This window comes from Erpetoichthys calabaricus, chromosome 9 (genome assembly GCF_900747795.2).
Source record: "Erpetoichthys calabaricus chromosome 9, fErpCal1.3, whole genome shotgun sequence".
In the NCBI taxonomy this organism is placed as follows: Eukaryota; Metazoa; Chordata; class Cladistia; order Polypteriformes; family Polypteridae; genus Erpetoichthys; species Erpetoichthys calabaricus.
The window spans coordinates 109,105,439-109,129,423 of record NC_041402.2 but is presented as its reverse complement, the minus strand read 5'-3'; the positions used below and the strand labels follow the sequence as shown (position 1 = coordinate 109,129,423).

Below are 23,985 nucleotides of genomic sequence, written 5' to 3'. Positions count from 1 at the left end.
TCGTTTGAACATACCTTATGAACACTGCTTTTAATTTTTAAATTGGGCCATTATGAAAAGTGTCATTGTGTTAGTGAGTTGTTATTTTTTTGTCAAGCACATCCACCCTACTACCCTGTACTAGAATATATAGGATTACAAAATGTGTAGATATGATGAATGTTTCATCTGATCTTAAACCTAAAAACTAACTTTAGTTGAATGTATTCATAAATGTGTTGTTTTGTTTAGGTAGTGATACTTGTTGTGTATTTTATTTTACAGTGTTCATCCAAAAATAAAATGGTATCAGACAGAGGATCGTTTGATACTTAATGTGAAGATCATGGACCCTCAAGAGAAAAACTGCGAGTTCTTCAGAAACCGAGTGATATTCAGGTTTCTTTTTATTATTAATCTCACTTTATTGTTAAAAAAGAACAAACAAACTTTATTTGTCCCCAGAGGGAACAACAATATTAATACTATAACAAACAGTGGTTCCCCTCTCATATAAATATTTGAATGAGTAAAAGGAAAGAAAACTTTTGGCTTTCCTAAATATAAAAGGAGCCATCACAGTAAGGCATTATAAAGGTGTATACCTACTGATATAAAGAAGCCCAGGAACATTTTATTTACATATTTCTGCTAAATAATTTGTTGGCTGAATGTATACAATGTTAGTGTGTCAGAGAAAGGGTGTACAACATTGAAAACAAAACTGAGTACCATTATGAACATTCTGTCCAACACTGCAACCTCCATCGGGTCTGGTGTACATCCAATAACTGAGCCTGCATATTTAATGAATTTGTTCATTTGATTGGCCTGTCTTGAAGTGATATTACCAGGCCTTGAACAAGTAGAACATCACATTGGCTATCACAGAGTTGTAGAAAATGTAAAGGATGTCACTAACCACATTAAAGGAGCAGTCTTCTTAAAAAAAAAAAGTTCCTCTTGACCAGGCTCAGCATGTAATTGAAAGTAATTTCAGCATTGCACCACCTGCATATTCACTCCTTTAATAGTGACCGGACATAGGGGTTCTTTGCTGTGAAAAGTCAATAACCATTTCCTTGGTTTTCTGATATTATATTGTAAAGACTGTTCTTTCTATACCAGAAGGCAAAGTTCTCCACCTGACTCCTATACTTTGTCTTATCTCCCTTATCAGCACATCCCATTAATGCAAAATCATCAAATTATTTCTGCAGTGACATAACATGATGTTATACTTACAGTGCGAGGTGTACAGAGTGAAGAGTAAAGCAACAGAACTGTTTCTTGTGGTGTTCTAGTGTTGCTCACATCTATTATCAGAGACAGAGTCATTGCGCCTCACAAACTACGGTCTGCCTGACAGATAGTCCCGTCGGTCCTGTCCTGTCCCTAACTTACCCCTTAACAGGGATATCTAGAAGGTATTGAAAGGCACTGTATAGATCAAAAAGCATATCCTTATAACTGCTGCCTGCTTTGTCCAGATGAAAAATAAGCCTTGTGGAAAACTATAGATAATTGCATCTTCTACTCCAAATCTTTGTCCAATAGGCAGACTGCAGTAGGTCCAGGTTGTTTTTTCCCAGAAGGACTCATATTACCTAGGACCAGCATCTCAAAGGTCTTTAAGATGTGGGATATAAGTGCTTGGATAGAAGCATCAGCCAAATAAGTAAATGTAAATCTGATCCCGTGGTTTTTTCCTGTGTATTGCCTCCTCAGTTGATTTAAACCCATACTGACGATCAGAGGTGAACTTTTCACTGGCCATACCAGTTGAAGTGACAGCAATTTTTATGTAGTGGAGATGATGTGGGGGGACTGGTCATTGAAAGGTGGTATTGGTGAATGGAGGTAAAATCTATTAAAATATTGGTTCAGGGTGTTAGCCTTGTCCACATCCCCTTCTAGCAACCTGAGACCAGGATTCCTCGAGTCCAGTAATTATTTCCATTTCTTTCCAGAAATCTTTTTTGTTATTCTGTATAATTTTATTGTTTATTATATATTCACCCCCGTTATTTTAGAAAATGATTTCTACTCCCCTCAAAAAGTACAATATTTAGGCCCCATGAGGAGGGGTTATTCAATAGAGAACAGCAGTCACTATTGGAGTCGGCACTGTAGGGATTATCAGAACAGCTTTCGTCAACCGAGAACTCACTCCACACCACAGTTTTAAGTATGATCTTGTCTTACTCTAGAGAGACCTGATGGTGGTGAAGAATGAGCCGACAAACTCTCCCAAGACCTTGTTAGGCTGACAAGTAGAATGAGAATATCTGATGGTCTACAGAGCCTTGTTGATTCTGGTACAGCAAAACTGATTGAATTAGAGAACAGAAACTGCCGCAATAATTCACACATTTTTGGGAGAAGAGCATGGGCTCTTCCCTGTTATTAAGAGGATAACAAGATTCATTCCAAATGTCAAGATCTTCGTGCCCGACACTGTAATGAAAAAAATTCCATCAAAAATAACAACAAATACTGTCAAACTGTTCTTCAGTAAGCAAACAAAACTTCTACATTCATTGTGTAGAGTCAGCTTACAATTTGTTAAAATTTGTTATTTAAGGACCAGGATGTCTCATGATTCTATTAGCATCATCTAATATGATTCACAACAAGCCACCAAAACCAACAGACAAATATCATTATTCAAGTAATTTCTCTCTGTGAAATCTGCATTTACTGCTTTCTTCTTATGTGCTTTGCGCTTAAATGTTTCTTTTTTCAGGCATGTCTTACTGTGCTGGAGTTTGTTTTTTACTATCCTACCTTGGCTGTCTTCTTCTTCTTCTTCTTTCCGGCTGCTCCCGTTAGGGGTTGCCACCGCAGATCATCTTCTTCCATATCTTTCTGTCCTCTGCATCTTGTTCTGTTACACCCATCGCCTGCATGTCCTCTCTCACCACATCCATAAACATTCATTTTAGACCTTCCCTCTTTTCCTCTTCCCTGGCAGCTCCATCCTTAGCATCCTTCTCCCAATATACCCAGCATCTCTTCTCTGCACATGTCCAAACCAACGCAATCCGCCTCTCTGACTTTGTCTCCCAACCATCCATCTTGAGCTGACCCTCTGTTGTGCTCATTTCTAATTCTATCTATCCCCCCGCCACACCCAATGCAAATCTTAGCATCTTTTAACTCTGCTACCTCCAGCTCTGTCTCCTGCTTTCTGCAGGCCATGCCACCGTCTCCAACCCATATAACATAGTTGGTCTCACTACCATCCTGTAGACCTTCCCTTTTACTCTGATGATACCTGGTCTGTCACAAATCACTCCTGACACTCTTCTCCTTCCATTCCACCCTGCCTGTACTCTCTTTTTCACCTGTCTTCCACAATCCCCATTACTCTGTACTGTTGATCTCAAGTATTTAAACTCATCCACCTTCGCCAAATCTACTCCCTGCATCTTCACTATTACACTGACCTCCCTCTCATTTACACACATGTATTCTGTTCTTGTTTCCTACTGACCTTCATTCCTCTCCTCTCCAGAGCATATCTTCACCTTTCAGGGTCTCCTCAACCTGCTTCCCTACTATCGCTACAGATCACAGTGTCATCAGCAAACATCATAGTCCACGGGGACTCCTGTCTAATCTCGTATGTCAACCTGTCCATCATCATTGCAAATAAGAAAGGTCTCTGAGCCGATCCCCTGATGTAATCCCACCTCCAACTTGAATGCATCCGTCACTCCTACCGCAGACCTCACCACTGTCACACTTCCCTTGTACATATCCTGTACAAACTCTTAAGTACTTCTCTACCACTCCCGACTTCCTCATACAATTCCACAGCTCCTCTCGAGGCACCCTGTCATATGCTTTCTCCAGGTCCACAAACACGCAATGCAACTCCTTCTGGCCTTCTCTAAACATCTCCATCAACATCCTCAGAGCAAACATTGCATCTGTGGTGCTCTTTGTTGGCATTAAATCATACTGCTGCTCACTAATCATCACCTCACTTCTTAACCTAGCTTCCACTACTCTTTCCCATAACTTCATGCTGTGGATTGTCAATTTTATTCTCCAGTAGTTACTGCAGTCCTGCACATCCCCCTTATTCTTAAAATCGGCACCAGTACACTTCTTCTTCACTCCTCAGGCATCCTCTCACTTTCCAACACTGCCATCTCTCCTAAAACACCTCCATGCTTCCACAGGTATATCATCTGGACCAACGGGCCTTTCCATTTTTCATCCTCTTCATAGCTGTCCTTACTTCCTCCTTGGTAATCCGTTGCAACTTCCTGATTCACTGCCTCCACATCATCCAACCTCTTCTCTCTCTCGTTCTCTTCATTCATCAGCCTTTCAAAGTACTCCTTCCATCTGCTCAACACACTCTCCTCGCTTGTGAGTACCTTTCCACCCTAACCTGCTGTATATCTTTCCCAGCTTGGTCCCTCTGTCTAGCCATTCGGTACGGGTCCTCTTCTCCCTCCTTAGTGGCCCAACCTCTCATACAACTCATCATACGCCTTTTCTTTAGCCTTCGCCACCTCTCTCTGCACCTTGTGCCTTATCTCCTTGTACTCTTGTCTACTTTCTGCATCTCTCTGACTATCCCACTTCTTCTTTGCCATCCTCTTCCTCTGTATACTCTCCTGTACTTCCCCATTCCACCACCAGGTTTCCTTTTCCTCCTTCCTCTGTCCAGATGTCACACCAAGCACCCTTCTTGCTGTCACCCTTACTACATCTGCTGTAGTTTCCCAGCTATCTGGTAATTCTTCACTACCAACCAGTGCCTGTCTCACCTTCTCCCTAAACTCAACCTTGCAGTCTTCCTTTTTCAACTTCCACCATTTGATCCTTGGCTCTGCCCTCACTCTCTTCCTCTTGATGATCTCCAACGTCATCCTACAGACCACCATCCTATGCTGGCTTCACTACACTTTTCCCTGCCACCACTTTGCAGTCTTCAATCTCCTTCAGATCAGCTCTTCTGCATAGGATGTAATCTACCTGTGTGCATCTTCCTCCACTCTTGTACATAACCCTATGTTCCCTCCCTCTTCTTAAAATATGTATTCATCTACAGCCATGTCCATCCTTTTGGCAAAATCCACTATCCTCTGACCTTCTTCATTCCTCTCCTTGACACCATACCTACCCATCACCTCCTCGTCTCCTCTGTTCCCTTCACCAACAAGCCCATTGAAATCCGCTCCAATCACCACTTTCTGTCCCTTGGGTACATTGTTCATCACTTCATCCAACTCACTCCAAAAATCTTCTTTCTCATCCATTGTACACCCAACTTGCGGTGCATATGCACTAAGAACATTCATCATCACACCTCCAATTCCAGCTTCATAATCATCACTCTGCCTGACATTCTTTTCACCTCCAAAACACTCTTGACATACTATTCCTTCAGAATAACTCCTACCCATTTCTCCTCCCATCCACACCATGATAGAACAATTTGAATCCACCTCCGATCCACTTGGCCTTACTCCCCTTCCATTTAGTCTCTTGCACGCACAATATATCCAACCTTCCTTCTCTCCATCATATCTTCTAACTATCTCCCCTTACCAGTCATACTGCCAACATTCAAAGTTCCTACCCTCAGTTCACTCTCTTTACTTTCCTCTTCTCCTCCTGCCTCTGGAACACTTCTCATGGACACGTGGTTCATTCGTTTGACAGCCTGTAGATTGGGGTAATAGGGATCTGATGCTGTGAGTTTTTTTTCACTATATGAATCGATTGAACATCTCTGGAGAGATCTTAAAATGGCTGTGCACCCGACGCTTCCCATCCAACCTGATGGAGCTTGAGAAGTGCTGCAAAGAGGAATGGCGAAACTAGCCAAGGATAGGTGTGCCAAACCTTGTGGCATCCTATTCAAAAAGACTTGAGCCTGTAATTGCTGCCAAAGGTTGCATCGACAAAGTATTGAGCAAAGGCTGTGAATACTTATGTACATGTGATTTCTCAGTTTTTTTATTTTTTAATAAATTTGCCAAAAACCTCAAGTAAAGTTTTTTCACGTTGTCATTATGGAGTGTTGTGTGTAGAATTTTGAGGAAAAAAATGAATTTAATCCATTTTGGAATAAGGCTGTAACATAACAAAAAATGTGGAAAAAGTGATGCGCTGTGTATACTTTCCGGATGCACTGTAATAATTTTTGCCAACATTTTGGTCATTTACTTCTAAATATGACAGACGTTTCTGTTTTAACAATGTGTTTACACAGATTATTATAGAAACTGAACACACATGAAATGCATGTGTTCCAAATAACGATCTATTATTTCCACTCTAAAACTCCAGGACTTCACTCCCAGATAATCATCAAGGCATGAGCTGGGAGAAGTTTGTGTGCGGTCTGTGGTAGAGGGAGAAGGAATAGCCGGCTGTGTGTCTTAATTGGCACATTTACAGGACAAAAGACGCCCGAGGGAGAGGAGTGCGAACAGATTTAAGGTGGGCCAGATCTACGAGTTTTTTCGTAGGGCTCTGGTAATTCTAGTGCTAAGGGCTCTGGTCAGGGAGAAGTCGGTCTTTATACTGTGCCTTCCTTTTATACCATCTGACTTTCCTTTTCAATTCAAACACCTGCAATTTTCTATCAATAAGCACATGGTCAGTCTTTAAAAGAGACAGCAGTAGATTGAGGGATGCTATTTTTCTCATGGCCAGGTTTATGTGGTGTGCTCCAGTGTGAGTTCACCTTGCTCCCTATTCATTCTGAAACCTGGGGGTGCTAACCTATGTTATATATAGAGAGGGACTTGTAGTCCCTTGCTCAACATATTCACTCCTTTTGTGTGATTTTTATATAAGTTGCAGACCTGGTACATAATATAAAAACTGAAATAAAATTGTGTCAATATTTTTTTAGGCATTTTATTAAAAGAGATATTTGTAAGCAAAGCCGCGGGTAATAGCTAGTATTTCATATTGTTTGAGAGAATTGTACCAGGTTTTAGACTTTGTATAGAAAAAAATGTATATACATGTTTATCGACGGGCGCTGATCTTTATTCTTTCTTTTCTTTTTTTTTTAAATATTGAATAATCATATGTTGGGTCAAAATAATGTTTTTTTAGTCTTTTTAAAGATTATTTTTAAAGGATAAAATTTCAGATTATTGAAGAATGATCACTTAGTTATGTCAATACATTTAATGCAGATATAAGGCAAAGCAGTCTCCTATGTATAAATGACTGTTACAAGAGTTTCTCCCAAGATCTCTTCTCCATATATATCAGTCTACCCATCTGTTCCACAAAAAAAAAAAAGATACTAGTTAACTGCCCCCCCCCCCAAATCGTCGTAACTAATTTCTGCATTTTTCCCGTGGAACTCCCCGTTTTTCCCATTTATAGAATTATTGAAGTGTTAATAGATGTGACATAAAGATCAGTGATAAAAACTGATCTGTCTTGTAGAAATGTGGGTGAGGAGGTTTCATACTAAACAATGGTACTATCTCAGTCTCATAATGGTAATGAAATAACATTTTTTTTCATGTAGCAAAACAAATACAGTATATACACTTAGAGAAATGAGTTTAATTATAAACCTAATGAACACCAAATCTGACAGGCAGGGCATTATATTTTAAAACCCAGTATGAGTAAGTTCAGTCTGAATGCATGTCTCATGGGGGCCATATGTCTTCTCTATGAAGAACAAAAAACGTCAACTTTTAGAAAATTCAGAAAATCATTCAAAGCATTGCTTTCTTTTTAATACCTTATCCTGGTATTACACACACCAACTTGTTTTCAAAAGCCTCTTTGTTTGAAGTGATAAAAGATTCTTGGACTGTATTTCAGAAATATCTTGAGCCCCTCACCACCATGTATAGTAGAAAGTCCAAGGTTGGTTGGATGGTTAGATTGACTTTGAAACTCATTACCCCCAAGACTGTGGTTCTATTGAATTTTACAGTTCAAAACTGGAGTCATGTATTTCCTTTTTCTCGATCTCTGCTTGGTTAGACTTAATGTACAGTAATCCCTCCTCCATCGCGGGGGTTGCGTTCCAGAGCCACCCGCAAAATAAGAAAATCCGCGAAGTAGAAACCATATGCTTATATGGTTATTTTTATATTGTCATGCTTGGGTCACAGATTTGCACAGAAACACAGGAGGTTGTAGAGAGACAGGAACGTTATTCAAACACTGCAAACAAACATTTGTCTCTTTTTCAAAAGTTTAAACTGTGCTCCATGACAAGACAGAGATGACAGTTCAGTCTCACAATTAAAAGAATGCAAACATATCTTCCTCTTCAAAGGAGCAAACAAATCAATAGGGCTGTTTGCTTTTAAGTATGCGAAGCACCGCGGCACAAAGGTGTTGAAGGCGGCAGCTCACACCCCCTCCGTCAGGAGCAGAGAGAGAGACAGATAAAAAAATCAATACGTGCCCTTCGTGCTTTTAAGTATGCGAAGCACCGTGCTGCATGTCGCTTCACGAAGCAGCTGCACAGAAGGTAGCCAACATGAAGATAATCTTTCAGCATTTTTAGACGAGCGTCCGTATCGTCTAGGTGTGCGAACAGCCCCCCTGCTCAATCCCCCTACGTCAGGATCAGAAAAAGTCAGCGCAAGAGAGAGAGAGAGAAAAGTAAGCTGGGTAGCTTCTCAGCCATCTGCCAATAGCGTCCCTTGTATGAAATCAACTGGGCAAACCAACTGAGGAAGCATGTACCAGAAATTAAAAGACCCATTGTCCGCAGAAATCTGCGAACCAGCAAAAAATCTGCGATATATATTTAAATATGCTTACATATAAAATCCGCGATGGAGTGAAGCCGCGAAAGGCGAAGCGCGATATAGCGAGGGATCACTGTACTTTGAAATGTATTATTGTTTTTTATTATCTTAAGAACATATTATTTATAAATATATTGTATATTTATTTGTCAGTACACATCTAAACTTGTGAAGAGACTACTGATGACTTCTAATATTATGAAATTTTTAAAGCATTTGAAAATCTCTCCAACCAAATCAAATACCAATCCGTGTAATTTGGCCTGCTGATTTCATTTGCCTTCACTTAATGTTTTCAGTTCTATCATTCTCTCTCTCTCTCTCTCTGTTGTCAGGCATTGTGATATGTGTCTGTCTTTTCTGGCTTCTTTTCATCCTTTTGATCTTCTGTTGTTCTTAATCCTCTAGGATAAAATGTTTTTCTATTACATATGTTGTATTATGTAAAATTTCTGTAAGCTCTCTTACTTATTCAGTCAGTGTGCATACATACTCGTATGTTCTTTTGTCATGTTGACTAGAACATGATTTTTAAAAACTGTAATTCTGTTTCTAAAACCCCAGTCACTACAATACAATTTAAATTTTTAAAATATTGTTTTTAACTGATCTTCATGAATATTTTGCCGTCAACCTTTCTGATGATCCCCTCTGCTTTCTTTGCAAGGTACATTTTTGTAAATGTAATGAGAATGAGAAACAGTCTTGGCATTTGGCGAGCTGTATCACAGTCTATTTCATCTATCCTTTCCTATGACAACAGTTTCACTCAGTTCTTCATTGTCCTGGTCATTTTCTGTGAACAACCCTGGGCATGGTTACTGAAGTGTAGCCGTTAGTCCCTTGTTGGAAGTCTTCTGATTTTCCATTCCTTAGGTTTTGGAAGCATTCCTTTTTACATTTTATGTTACTTAAATTACAGTATTTAATGTGAATTTCCCCTTGTGATTAATAAAGTATCTATCTATCTATCTATCTATCTATCTATCTATCTATCTATCTATCTATCTATCTATCTATCTATCTATCTGTCTGTCTGTCTGTCTGTCTGTCTGTCTGTCTGTCTGTAACATGATAGCTTTTCAGACAAGTCTGAGTCAGATGATCTTCCACAGGTGCTGGATGTATTCTTCAGCTTTCATTACAATTTATTTTCCATCCACAAGATGGAGTACAAATATGCGGGGGCACATTTGTACTTAGGTCACCAGAGTGTCGATGAGTCTCCCCATAGCAATACAGTGTATTAAGGAGAATAGCTACTTTTTACTATTTCCAAGAATAAGAAGAATATTTTATTTAGGTGTAAGCAGCTTACTTTGTCAACTTCTTCACGAACAGGGTTATAATAAATGTTTATAATGGGGTACAAAATAGGGGACAGGTTAAAAAAAGAGTTATTATTTGCATAGTCAGGCAACACTAAATCAACTGCAGAGGTTGTACATGTCTCTATGCTTAACACTAGAATTACCAGAGCCTACGAAAAAACTCGTAGATCCGGCCCACCTTAAATCGCTTCTTAAAAACTTTCTCACCTCTCCGCCAGCGTGTTTTGTCATCTAAATGTACTGATAAAGACAAGCTGCCAGCAGCCGGCTATTCCATCCCCCCAACGACTTAGAACGTAAACAAGCTTTTCCCAGCTAATGCCTTGATTGATTATCTGGGAGTGAAGTGGAGTTTTAGAGTAGAAATAATAAGATTGTTATTTGGAACACACGCATTTCATATGTGTTGCATTTCTACAGTAATCTGTGTAAACACATTGTTAAAACAGAAACGGTTTACGATATTCTAGTAGCAAATGACAAAATGTAGGCATAAACTATATAATGTATGAAGCCTGAAGTCCAAATATCAAAGAAACACTTTCACAAAAGGTACAAAAAAAAGCCACCACCAAAAAAACCCGTCTTAGTGTGAGATATTGACATGACTTTACTATCACTGCTTCCGTGGCATAACAGTATCAGTCGCTGACTGGGAATCAGAAGGTCATGAGTCCGATCCTGCACAACTCCCATTTGAGAAATGTTCTTATTTTCACTATTTTAGAATAAAATGATACATTTGATTTCAGTCTGTAACAGCCGGTGTAATTTATGATATTTGTAAAGGTTAGCTTTATTTTTTTAAAATTCACTTTTCATTGTCTCAGTCGCGTTCAGGATCCATCCCTACCGCCCCCCACCTGACACTGCTGTTTTTACATAAAGACGCGCTATAGTTCTGCAGTGTATCACGATACATACGACCGTGTGTTTTTTTCCCCCAGTATTGCCAGTCCCCACGTGTTGCTGTATGCTGTTTCTTTTGAACTCCAGGACATGCAGAGGAAAGCATAGTAAAGAGCAGTCACTTCAGCGCTATATGCAATCATCAGACACTCCCCATCTGATGCGGTTTTCACATAAAGACGCGCTAAAGCTCTGCAGTGTACTTGTGACTGCATTGTCGTACCAATGCTTGCAAACTGAAGTGTCTGCATGCACTTTTCGTGGCATTATACGTGTATTTTTTGAGCTTGCCCATGTAGCTCAAACACAGGAACATATGTTGATGTAAAAGTATAACAAAACAAGTGCACTTTTATTCAAGACTATAACCGAAGAAAAAAGAAAGCAAGTTACAGTAGGCGGAATGCTAAGAACTGCTGATTTCCATTCTGTGCTATATAACTGTTAACATTTGAATCTGATGATTGCATATAGCGCTGTCTGTATTAGTGTGCGCAAGAACATGCAGGTGGCCAGTTCCTGAGTGATACAACGCACATTTTAAAAAAAGAGACAAATATAGTGACATTTTGAAGAAATCATTTTATGACGCGAATAGTACCAATCAGAAAACATCGTCGAAGTAATGCAATATTATTTGAAAACGAACAGCGTCAGGTTGGGTGTGAAGTTATACTGGTGCTGTTTGAGTCAGATCAGAAGCTGAATAAGCTGAAAAAGCTCCTGTTCTGACTCTAAGTAAAAAAGCATGAATTAATCAACAGAAATAACCGCGATTGACATTTTAAAGTTAACGATTTACAGTGCGTACCAATTTATAAATTCAATGTCCGTTTGAGAAAAAAAAAAACCACTTTCTTCAAAGCTGGGAATCGAACTCACGTCTCTTTGGCACAGTAAGGCAGTGGTGCTCCAAGTCAGCAAACCGTCCTTATAACTTATTTTTTCAAGATCCATAACACACAGACAGACAGAGCACTGCGTAATACAGAGACAGACAGGCAGAGATATACAAATAAACAGGGAAGGCACATGTACTGAAAGAAAAAAAAAATCAACATGTGTGTTGTTTCTGCAGCACTGAATGAGCTCACCCGCTCTAACATCACCCCTCCCCCGATCTGGCTCTCTAAGTAACAGCGCAAGTACAGACACAAATCAAGTGCATGTGTGTACTGTATAATATTAACAAAAAGAGCAGCTTACTACTGAAAACGGCAAATATAGGAGTGAGTGGGGATCGAACCAGGACTCTTGATTACACTTGGTTTGCATCTGTACTTGCGCTGTTACTTAGAGAGCCAGATCGGGGGAGGGGTGATGTTAGAGCGGGTGAGTTTATTCAGTGCTGCAGAAACAACGCACATGTTGATTTTTTTTTCTTTCAGTACATGTGCCTTCCCTGTTTGTTTGTATATCTCTGCCTGTCTGTCTCTGTATTACGCAGTGCTCTGTCTGTCTGTGTGTTATGAATCTTGAAAAAAATAAGTTATAAGGACAGTTGTTCATGTTAATTGCAGTCTCAATTGTTAAAAAAATATTTTAAAAGGAGCATCCCACATGAAAATATAACGATCTCATTAACTGACAGTGCATACCAATTTACAAATTTTATGTCCGTTTGAGGCTAAAAAGAAAAAAAGAAGTAACACTTTATCCCCAGCGGGGAATTGAACTCATGTTTGTGAGGCAGAGAAAAGCTACTCGGTCTGAGAGGCAAATCTTAGCGCGCTACGCCACGGAAGCTGTTATATGGTGTGTGAAGCTTTTGTGGAAGTGTTTATTTGATCTTAGGAACTTGGGCTTTACACATTCTATAGTTTATGCCTACATTTTGTAACATTTATTACTAAAATATGAAAAAGTTTCTGTTTTAGCAATGTGTTTACACAGATTACTTTAGAAACGGAACACGCATGAAATGCATGTATTCCAAATGGCGATCTATTATTTCTATTCTAAAACTCCAGCAGTTCAGTCACTCCCAGGTAATCAAACAAGGCATGAGCTGGGGAAAACTTAGTGAACGTTCTGCGACGGTGGGGGATGGAATAGCGGCTGTTCGCTGCTCCTCTTAATCGGCACATTTAGAAGACAAAAGAGAGGTGAGAACGGTTTTAAGGTGGGCCGCATCTACGAGTTTTTTCGTAGACTCTGGTAATTCTAGTGTTAACAATGTTGATATCACATGAAGTGTTAAGTTTGCCAAAGAATAACTGTATATTTAATTTTCTTTTCCAAGAGTGTTTTTCCTGAAGTAGTATTTAATGATATTTTAGTAAAAATACATGTATTAGGGATGTGTCACGGTCTTGTGACCATGGTGAAAGTGGATCCGTGTTCCTTGACTTTGCAAAAGGTCAGGGGCTGCATATCACTGGATGCTGGTTCCAGCTCCCTAAGCTGCATCAGTGGACTCCAGTACTGGTGGTGCGGTGAAGGAGATTGATCACATCCTTGTAGGCAGATGCTGGATGCTCTTTACAAAACATCAGGGTTTATAGAAGTGCCCAATTTGTGAATTCTGACCACAGACTTGTTGTTGCTACTCTGAAGGTCCTGTTTAGGTCCAGCAGGAAAATGAGACTGGACCTGGCCAGTCTCCAATATTAGGCTGTTTCTGAGAGTTTGCAAGCAGTTTGCATGAGGGACTTACACACTTGGGTGCAGCTGCCAATACTGATGTGATGTGGGAGACCTTCCTTCACAAGGACCCTGAAGGTTTCTGAGGGTTGTGTTTCCCAGAAGGAGGTGTTTCATCTCGTAGGGCACTCTAGATGTCAACTTGTTGGCAACTCCAGTTTGTACCGGGAACTGAGAAGGACGGCTGCTAGGGCTCTGAGGGCAGATAAGGAGGCATTTGTTAGAGGAATCTGTGAGTAAGTGACATACCATCTCTAGTCAAGTGGACCACATCCTTCTTACAGAGGAACAGAAGTATTATGCACAGAGGGAGTTGGTCTCGTCCGTTATAGGAGATGGACGTCTGAAGCAGAGCTCCGCTAGCATCTGCTTTATTTTCCCACGTATTTCATATTATTTAGAGGTATCCTGTATTTAACCCAACCAAGGAATTTCCACTACAATATACAAGCATGAGCAACAAGAAGAAAAGTCAGAAAGAATCGGAAAAGAAACTTAAAGCTGGACAGACATCCGGCCCGAGTGCGAGGTATGGCCTCTCGGAGACTGACCTGGAACAAGCAGATGAATGCGCAGATTTCCTAGGACCCGGCTCCATTGTACTGTCTCTAGTCGAGAGTGAAAATGGGAGCGAAGGTGCAAGTGATACAGGTCGCGATGGATCGCCGATTTCTGAGGATCATTCGAGACTAGAAAAGGCTCTGCGGGACATGCTGTCATCTACTCATCGCAAGCCTGCAGCACCTGCTGTAACAGTAGCTGCAATTCCACTCGCGGAGCATGAAAGCCGAAGCGAACTGTCCGAATTGAAAGAGATGATCGCTACACTGGCCACTGCCATGGCTACGGCCATAAATGAGCTTAAGAAGGATAACAAGAGTGAGCTTAAGAAGGCTAACATTGAGCTTAAGAGCAAGCTTAATAAGGATAACAAAGACCGGGAAACGCATCTATTTAAACATTTTGACGTGACCTTTAAAAGCATGTTGGAGAAATTAGAGGAACACATCGAAGAAAATAGATCCAAACTGAAAAAACTTGCCGACCAGATGAATGACGTTACAGATCAGCTGGATGACGTTAAGCAGGCATTCATGGCTCGAGTTGAAACAGCGGAACAATTGGCATCTACCGCCGATGAAAAAGCTACAGCTGCAGATTCTGAATGCAAAAAACTCGGAGACAGACTTGTGGCCCTGGAAGATGGATGCAGAAGAAATAATATAAGAATTGAGGGCATACCTAAGAAACGAGAAAGCTCAAACCCAGTGAAATTTGCAGTAGAATTACTCTCTAAAATAATTGGAGATGATTTTAAATTCGACACTGAGATAGCAGCAGCCTATCGCATATACAGATCAAGCACCTTTAAACCTAGGTCTTTTATTGTCCGCTTCGAACGATTACGATGTAAGCTTGATGTGGTGGCACTTCTCAGACACAAGCAAGAGATTATATTTGAAAATAATCTTATTCGTATTTTCCCCGACTTCTCACCATTAACAGCTGCAAAACGCGCAGCCTACTTTAACATTAAAAAGTTGCTACAGAAAGCCGATATCAAATACAGCCTCTTGTATCCCACCAAACTGAAAGTGGAAGTTCTAGACCAATATTATGTATTTTCAAGCAAGGAGGAAGCTGAAAAGGAACTAAAGAAGCTGTTTCCGACACTCTTTTGAAAGTTAATAAGGAGCAGTATTCTGTCATGGCATGGGAAGGACCTATCATTTGCTGTTGGATCCACTTTTAAAGAGACTGGTATTATGATTATACATCCTTTTCTTTACTTGGACACTATACGTTTATGTCTTTACAGTTATAGATGTGAGTGTGTGGAAGTAATTAAAGTAGGGTTTTTTTTTATACTACCTTAAAGTAGACTGTTTAACATCATACCCTTGGTTTATTGCTATTTCTACTATTGCATTAGGATTTACTATGTTTATCCTAGACCACTTTTTAAAATCATTCCCAGGGTTCATTATTTTATTATATTAATATCTTAAAATTGCTGAAGATTATTTTAAGCTTAAAGACTGTTAATGATTATATTTTTGGCAGATAGTATTTAGACTTCAGCTGCAATAGATATCTCTACTTTGTTTTAATTCTCAAACGCCGCTGCGGGGTGGGGTTTGTTTTGTTTCGAACGTGCTTTGTCTCTTTTATGTCAGAGGACTGGGACATTGCTAAGTGGGATCAAGCCTCATGCGGGGAGGCAAAGTGGGGGGATAAAGGGGGGAAAGAAGGAGAGCAGGCGATATCTAATCTTCTAATCCTTATAACTATAAATATCAATGCAGCAATAGGCTATATGGCAATAACTCATGGGGAATTTTGAAATTAAGATTAAAACTGCCTCACTACCAGTTAAGACTATAAAATGACATTAAAAACTCAGAATCAATGTCTCCATGATGGGACAGTTAACTTTGTGAGCTGGAATGTTAAAGGCCTGAATCACGAATTAAAGAGAAAGAAAGTATGCTCTCACCTAACAGTCTTAAACGCTAAAATAGTATTTTTACAGGAGACCCACTTACTAAGCAAGGATCAGTTCAGACTACAAAAAGACTGGACTGGCCAAATGTTCCATTCTAGCTTTATAAAGATAACTAGAGGTATGGGAATTCTCATACACAGCACAGTCCCATTTGTAGCATCAGATGTAGTATCGGACCCTGAAGGGAGATATGTGATAGTCATGGGCAACTTATTTAACAGTAAAATGATTTTGATAAATGTTTATGCACCCAATGTCGATGATAAGGAATTCATGCAAAATCTATTTGCATCTATTCCCAATGTGAACACTCATAAAATTATAATGGCTGGGGACTTTAATTGTGTTTTAAATCCACTCTTAGATAGGACTCCTGTGACAGGGGGGACGACATCTAACACAGCAAAGACAATTATACAGTTTTTAACTGACCACAACTTATCAGACCCCTGGAAGTTTCTTAACCCAAACTCAAGAACATATTCGTTCTACTCACCAGTGCATCATAGCTACTCAAGAATTGATTTTTTTTTTATAGATAATAATTTCCTGTCTTCAATCAAATCGTGCAAATACAACACAATTGTTATCTCTGACCATGCCCCTCTAGTCTTGGAGCTAAAATCATTAAGCCCCTCACACTCACCTCGCAGATGGCGTCTTAACCCTCTTCTGTTGGCAGACAAGAACTGCACAGAATTTATATCCAAACAAATCAGCTTCTTCCTAGACACAAACACGCCCACGAAGGTTTCTGCAGGAACACTCTGGGAAACTCTTAAGGCCTTCTTAAGAGGACAGATTATTTCATATCTTTCCCACAGAAATAAATTAGAAACCAAGAAAGTGTCAGAGCTAAGAAGCGAAATTACTAGAATAGATGAAGAACAAGCCAGGCGTCCAAGTGAGGCTCTTCACAGGAAAAGGCAGGCCCTGCATACAGAACTCAACATCTTGACAACTAAAGAAACTGAACAACTTATTTATAAGTCGAGACATCATTACTATGAACATGGAGAAAAATCTAATAAGCTTTTAGCTCAACAAATTCACAAACAAGAAGTTCGCAATGCAATACCAGTAATCACCAACACGAATGGAGAAGAAATCATTGACCATAAAAATATAATGCACACATTTAGAGATTATTATAAATCCTTATATTCAACTGAGTTCAAAGAAGACAACACACAATCTAATGCATTTCTAGATACATTACAGACACCACAAATAGATGCTTTAAGTGCTGAGGACCTGGATAAACCTCTGACGCTATCAGAATTATTAGATGCTATAAAGTCACTTCAAAGCAGGAAATCAGCAGGCCCTGATGGTTACCCCGTAGAAATTCTCCACTCAGCTAGCTCCCCTCTTATTGGCAACATTTACAGAAGCTAGAGACAACCAAATACTACCTCAAACTTTTCGTCAAGCATTAATCACCCTCTTTCCTAAACAAAATAAGGACTTGTTACAATGTGCATCATACAGACCAATTTCATTCCTCAATAATGATGTTAAGATCCTCTCAAAAATTCTAGCCAGAAGGAAGGAGAAAGTGCTGCCCTCAGTAATATCACAGGATCAAACTGGATTTATTAAAGGCCGACACTTATCTTCCAATCTCCGACACCTGTTTAATGTAATATATTCACCAGCAAAGTCAAACACCCCAGAGATATTACTATCATTAGACGCAGAAAAAGCATTTGATATGATTGAATGGAACTACCTTTTCACTGCATTGGAGAAATTTGGGTTTGGCCCGAATATTTGTGCATGGATCAAACTACTGTATACCAATCCAGAAGCTTCAGATTGTATTAACAACATTTGTTCAGACTACTTTAAGCTAGAACGTAGCACCAGACAAGGATGTCCCTTGTCACCACTGCTGTTTGCAATCGCCATTGAACCACTGGCGGTTCACTGTCGAAATTCTTATCAGATAAAGGGGATTATCAGAGAAGGACTGGAACAAAAAATTTCTCTATATGCTATTGATATGGTTTTATATATATCAGACCCAGAAAACAATGTGCCTGCAGTTTTAACAGCACTCACAGAATTTCAAAAGATATCTGGTCTCCGAATTAATCTGAATAAAAGTATACTCTTTCCAGTGAATTCACAAGCATATAATGTTAGATTGGACACCCTACCTTTTACCATAGCAGATCTGTTTAAATACCATGGGGTAAATATCACAAGTAAACATAAAGCTGTTTATCAACAAAATTTTGTCGTCTGTATGGAAAAAATTAAGCAAGACTTGCATAGATGGTCAACCCTTCATCTCACTCTAGCCGGAAGAATTAACGTTGTTAAGATGAATATCCTTCCTAAACTTCTTTTTTTTATTTCAAAACATTCCAATATATATCAATAAACAATTAGACTCAACAATAACCTTATTCATTTGGAACTCAAAACACCCACGTATCCGAAGAGCGACCCTACAAAGACCTCAGGCAGAAGGTGGCATGGTTTTACCTAATTTTCAGTTTTATTACTGGGCAGCAAACATACAAGCTATAAAAACCTGGACACAAATAAATGAATATACACAAGCCTGGTCCGCAATAGAAGTAAAATCCTGTAGTACTTCTTTATACTCCCTACTCTGCACTCCAGTAAATGCAAGTTATCACAAATATACTAATAACCCAATTGTGCTTCACTCACTCAGAATATGGAACCAACTTAGAAAGCATTTTAAGATGGAGAATCTTTTATCTGTGGCACCTCTGCAAGAGAGCCACCTCTTTCAACCCTCATAAACATATCCAGTTTTTAATACCTGGAAAAGATTTGGGATTAAAATGCTCAGATATCTTTATATAGACAACATATTTGCATCCTTTGAACAATTAAGTTCCAAATTCAACCTCCCAGCTACACATTTCTTTCACTGTCTTCAAATTAGAAACTTTGTTAAACAGAAGCTGCCTGATTTTCCTCACCTCGTACCCTTCACCATGCTGGAAAAAATACTGCTCAATTTTGAGGAATTAGACACCATTTTCTGCATTATATAAAATCTTATTAGAGTCCCTACCTTTCAAAGACCCAAGAGGACATTGGGAAAAAGATCTCTTAATTAATATATCATAAAAGGAGTGAAATGTAGCATTGCAGAGAATTCACTCAAGCTCCATATGCGCAAAGCATAGAATTATTCAACTCAAAATTATATATCGAGCTCATCTGTCTCACTTAAAACTGTCCAAAATGTTTCCAGGGCAAGATCCAACCTGCGAATGCTGCACCCAAGCTCCTGCCTCACTGGGTCACATGTTTTGGGCCTGCACCAAATTAACATCATTTTGGACCAAAATTTTTAAGTGTCTTTCAGACAGCCTTGGGGTCACAATCCCTCCTTAATCCCTCATTAACTGCTGTGTTCGGTGTTCTTCCAGACGGACTTGAAGTGGAGAAGGACAAACAAACGGTGATTGCATTCACTACACTTTTGGCACGCAGACTTATTTTGTTAAATTGGAAGAATCCTAACTGTCCTCTGATAAGTCAGTGGGAAACCGATGTTTTATATTATTTGAAATTGGAAAAAATCAAATTCTCAGTTAGAGGATCCGTACAGAATTTTTACAAAACCTGGCATGATCTAATCAATAATATTTTAGAATAAGAGAAATAATTATTATCGCATTTATTTCCCTTCTCTATTTTTTTTATTTACCTATATATATTTCTTCCTTTCTTTTGTTTATTTTTGCCCTATTAAAAAGCCTTTTAGCAATTCTCCTTAGGCTAAGCTCTCCTTCTCAAGGGTGGGGTAATATAAATTAATCTATATGTATGGAATGATTACAATAAAATTAATAAATAAAAAAAAAAAAAAAAGATGTATTATGCACAACTGAATCTGTTCCTCGGAGAATCGCAGTCAGGGCGGCTGATGCAATGGTCCTTACGGACAACACTGCAGTTGTGACAAACTGGGCTGGCTACGTTGAGCAGCTGTTTAAAGATGATCCCCCGGCTAGGATGTTGGATATCTTTGGGTCCACAGGTTCTTGAGGTTAATCCTCCAATTAGCTGTGAACCACCCAATCTCACTGAGATTGCACAGGTGGTGATCCAGCTGAGGGTAGGGAAGGAGGCAGGGACCTGTGGTATCCAGAGTAAACTTTTCCAGGCTCGTGGTAAGGCTGTCCTCCTGGCATTGCAAGCAATATTTGTTTACATTTGGAAGATGGGCATCATCCCAACTCACTGGAAAACTGGACTTCTCGTCCCTATCTGGAAAGGGATGGGTGATCACCTGGATTGCGTCAACTTGGGGATAACACTGCTTTCAGTGCCAGGTAAGGTCCTTGCTAGGGTCGTCCTCAATTGGATCCGTGATCACTTTCTCACTTTCCAGTGACTGGAGCAGTCTGATGTTACACCTGAGAAGTTTAGCATCGACCACATTCTGGCACTGAGGGTTCTCGTGTAGAGTAAAAGCTAATATCGGCAGAGGTTTTTTTGTAGCCTTTGTCAATTTTCGTAAAGCGTTTAACTTAGTTGATCGAGCTGCCCTGTGGAGCATCTAGGGACTTCGCAGAACCTCTGCGCTTTTTCCAGTTGATTCTGGGGTTCATCAGGGGTGTGTTCTTGCTCCTACCCTAGCATGCTAGCATGGACTGGGTGTTAGGCAAGGTTGTGAGGTCCAGCAGCTGTGGGGCATCTGTTAGTGAAGAAAGATTCACTGATCTTGACTTTGATGATGATGCTGTGATCTTCAGGGCTCCCTAGAGACTGAGAAAGGAGTCTGAGTATCAGGAAAGCATGGGGCGTCATGAGGACGCTGGAGAGGGGCATGTGGCGCTCCCATTATTTATGCAAAAGGATGAAAGTCCAAGTCTTTAGAGTCCTGGTGTTTCTTGTCTTGCTATATGGTTGCAAGACATGTACGCTATCCAGTTACCTGAGACGAAGACAGGACTCCTTCGATACTGTGTGTCTTCAGAGAATCCTTGGGTACCGCTGGTTTGACTTTGTGTCAAATGAGCAGTTGCTCACAGAGTCACAAATGAAGCACATTACCTGCATTCTGAGGGAGCATCAGTTACTGCACTACAGCCATGTGGCATGATTCTCAGATGGGGATCAGCTCACAGGATTCATTGTTGAGGACCCGAATGGCTGGACCAGCCCAAGGGTACGCCCATGTAACACCTGGCTGCAGCAGATAGATAGTCATTTCTGGAGGGTGTTACTGGACTGCATGTCTGCTTGGGGGGTTGCCTATTCAGGATCCCAAGCTGTGGTGGGTGCAGCAACACTCTGTACCAGTGCATGCTCCATGACCTGACCTGAAATGGTTTGACACAATATTAGGAATTTTTAGTTTTAACAACATTTATTGATAGTTTACAACCTTTATACATCTATTACTAAAATATTGGCATTTCATCTGCCAGACACAGAAAAATAACATAGCTGCATCAAGGTAGATGGGATAACTCTTAATAACAATGTGACTCTGTTTGTCTGTGCCAGAAGCTGTAGCAGCTGCTTAGAGTAAAACAGCACAAGGCACATCACCTGAAACAGCTTCTTATAGAAGCAAAAATGAACAAAAACATAGTAGGTGCCACATATGTCCAGTATCACTGGACTGCAAAACATTGACTGCTGCTCTGTGTGCCAGGAGCCATGTTGTTGGTGTTATCACAAAAATTGAGCTATGGTCTGTGATTATTGTGCTGAGTAGATTTTTGTATTCTATTTGTTGAAGGAAATATTAAAAATTACTTTAAAAATGTATAGCATTTATTGAAGAGGCATTGAATAAAGGATTTACATAGTTTTGGTTTTTGTGACATGATTTATACATTCTGTGTGTATGTATGTATATGTGTGTATATATGCTGGGTCATTAAAGACATGAGGTATATAATAGTGTTTCCTGAAAGTTCTATTTATAGTAGGGTTAAAAAAGCACAGAAAAAACCTCAGGAGTTGGTCTTGCCAACAGACATACAACTGAGCAAGAGCTGCAAAGCTGTCAGCATTTGGCTGATGCAGATAGTTACTGTCATCCCCTACAATGGTGGGAAACTAGTAAAACTAATTTCCCTTTAGTGTGTCACCTAACAAAGAAAAGTACTGCCCTATCTTAAAAGACATTTAGCACAGGTGGAAACACTGCTACTTACCATAGAGTATAACTTAACCCTGAGAGTGTCTAGTCTAGTATTTCTGTCCCACAATCTGTGACAGTTGTCAAAATACTGAGTTAACACTAGAATTACCAAAACCAATGAAAAAAACTTGTAATCCCAGCCCACCTTAAATCCCTTCATTTATCCATCTATCCATTATCCAACCCACTATATCCTAACTACAGGGCCACGGGGTTCTGCTGGAGCCAATCCCAGCCAACACAGGGCGCAAGGCAGGAAACAAACCCTGGGCAGGGCTCCAGCCCACCACAGGGCACACACACACACACCAAGCACACATTAGGGACAATTTAGGATCGCCAGTGCACCTAACCAACTGTCTTTGGACTGTGGGAGGAAACCGGAGCACCCGGAGGAAACCCACGCAGACATGGGGAGAACATGTAAACTCCGTGCAGGGAGGACCCGGGAAGCGAACCCGGGTCTCCTAACTGCGAGGCAGCAGCACTACCCACTGCGCCACTGTGCCGCCCCCTTCATTTGTAATACATGCATTTCATGTATGTTCCATGTCTACAACGATCTATATAAACACATTGCTAAAACAGAAACGTTTTTCATGTTTTAGTAATAATTGACAAAATGGAGACATGATGTGTAAGACTGAAGTCCAAATTTCAAATAAACACTTTCACAAAAGGTACAAGTATAACAAAACAAGTGTGCTTTTATTTAGACATCTGTCTAAAAATGTTTACTCTTTACTCTAAGTGCTGACCATGTTATGTTAATCACATTTCTAAACTTGTTCAGTTATACTACTCCAATTACTATACAGGTTAAACTCAAAGCAATTTAATAATTGTGCAGTATTTCCATTAATAAAATAGCTACAAATATTCAATAAATATATATTGCTTAAGAAAAGGAGTTCATTTGCCTTGCTGTGCTTGCAGGTAATTAGCCTTTCCTCCTATACCATCCATAACTCCATGTTTCAAATCTTCCTTGAAAGACGTTGCTGCAGAAAAATAGAGATTAGGTTGTGGTTCCGACTCCTAGGATAAGAGGAATTCAAGTACTTGATCAACAACTGTCATAAAATTGTATACGAGTGGACTTGTTTCCCCTTGGAGTTAGATGATTTGTTTGTCTGCAGACCTTTGGCACAGCTTAGTCTCCAGGTTCAAATTCAAGTGCTGTTATATACAGCATGCTAGGAAAAAAATCTTTTACTTGCAGTTGAAAAGACTTAAAAGTTTTGTTCCAGCATTGCAATACTTCATGTGTAATTTTTAAGAGTTGCTTATTGATCCCAAAAATAGTGTCTCTTGAGATGTTAGACCTGTTTTGTTGGGGGTACCCCTTATCAAAAATAACACTAGCAGTTAAACAGGTTGTCATTTTAGCCAATTTGTTTTTTTTAAAGGTCAAAAATGAATTCTGAAGATGGTAAGCACAATGCACACATTTTCATTCATTGTATCCATTATGTTCAAAAAATAGATCTCTTCATAAAAAAATTCCTCTATAGTTGTAGATATTTGGTCATTGTTGTGGACTCCACTCAATTAAAAACATATTCATCATAACAACTAAATCAGCAAAATATAAAATAAAGTCAATCTTAATTTATATACATACCAAAGGAAAAGCATTTAATTGTCTCAAAATATTCAAACTATTGACACATAACCTTTGCTGTTATGAAA

At 39.6% G+C, this 23,985-nt stretch overlaps 1 protein-coding gene across 1 annotated transcript in view; it reads left to right on the top strand.

Moving 5' to 3' along the window:
* The first annotated feature begins 269 nt into the window (after positions 1–269).
* LOC127529090 (putative ATP-dependent RNA helicase TDRD12) overlaps positions 270–23,985 on the top strand; it is a 119,339-nt gene continuing 95,623 nt past the window's right edge. Inside the window, exon 1 of the mRNA XM_051931570.1 lies at positions 270–378. Coding sequence (XP_051787530.1) covers positions 326–378 — 53 coding nt within the window. The 5' untranslated portion in view covers positions 270–325. The remainder of the gene's footprint in view (positions 379–23,985) is intronic.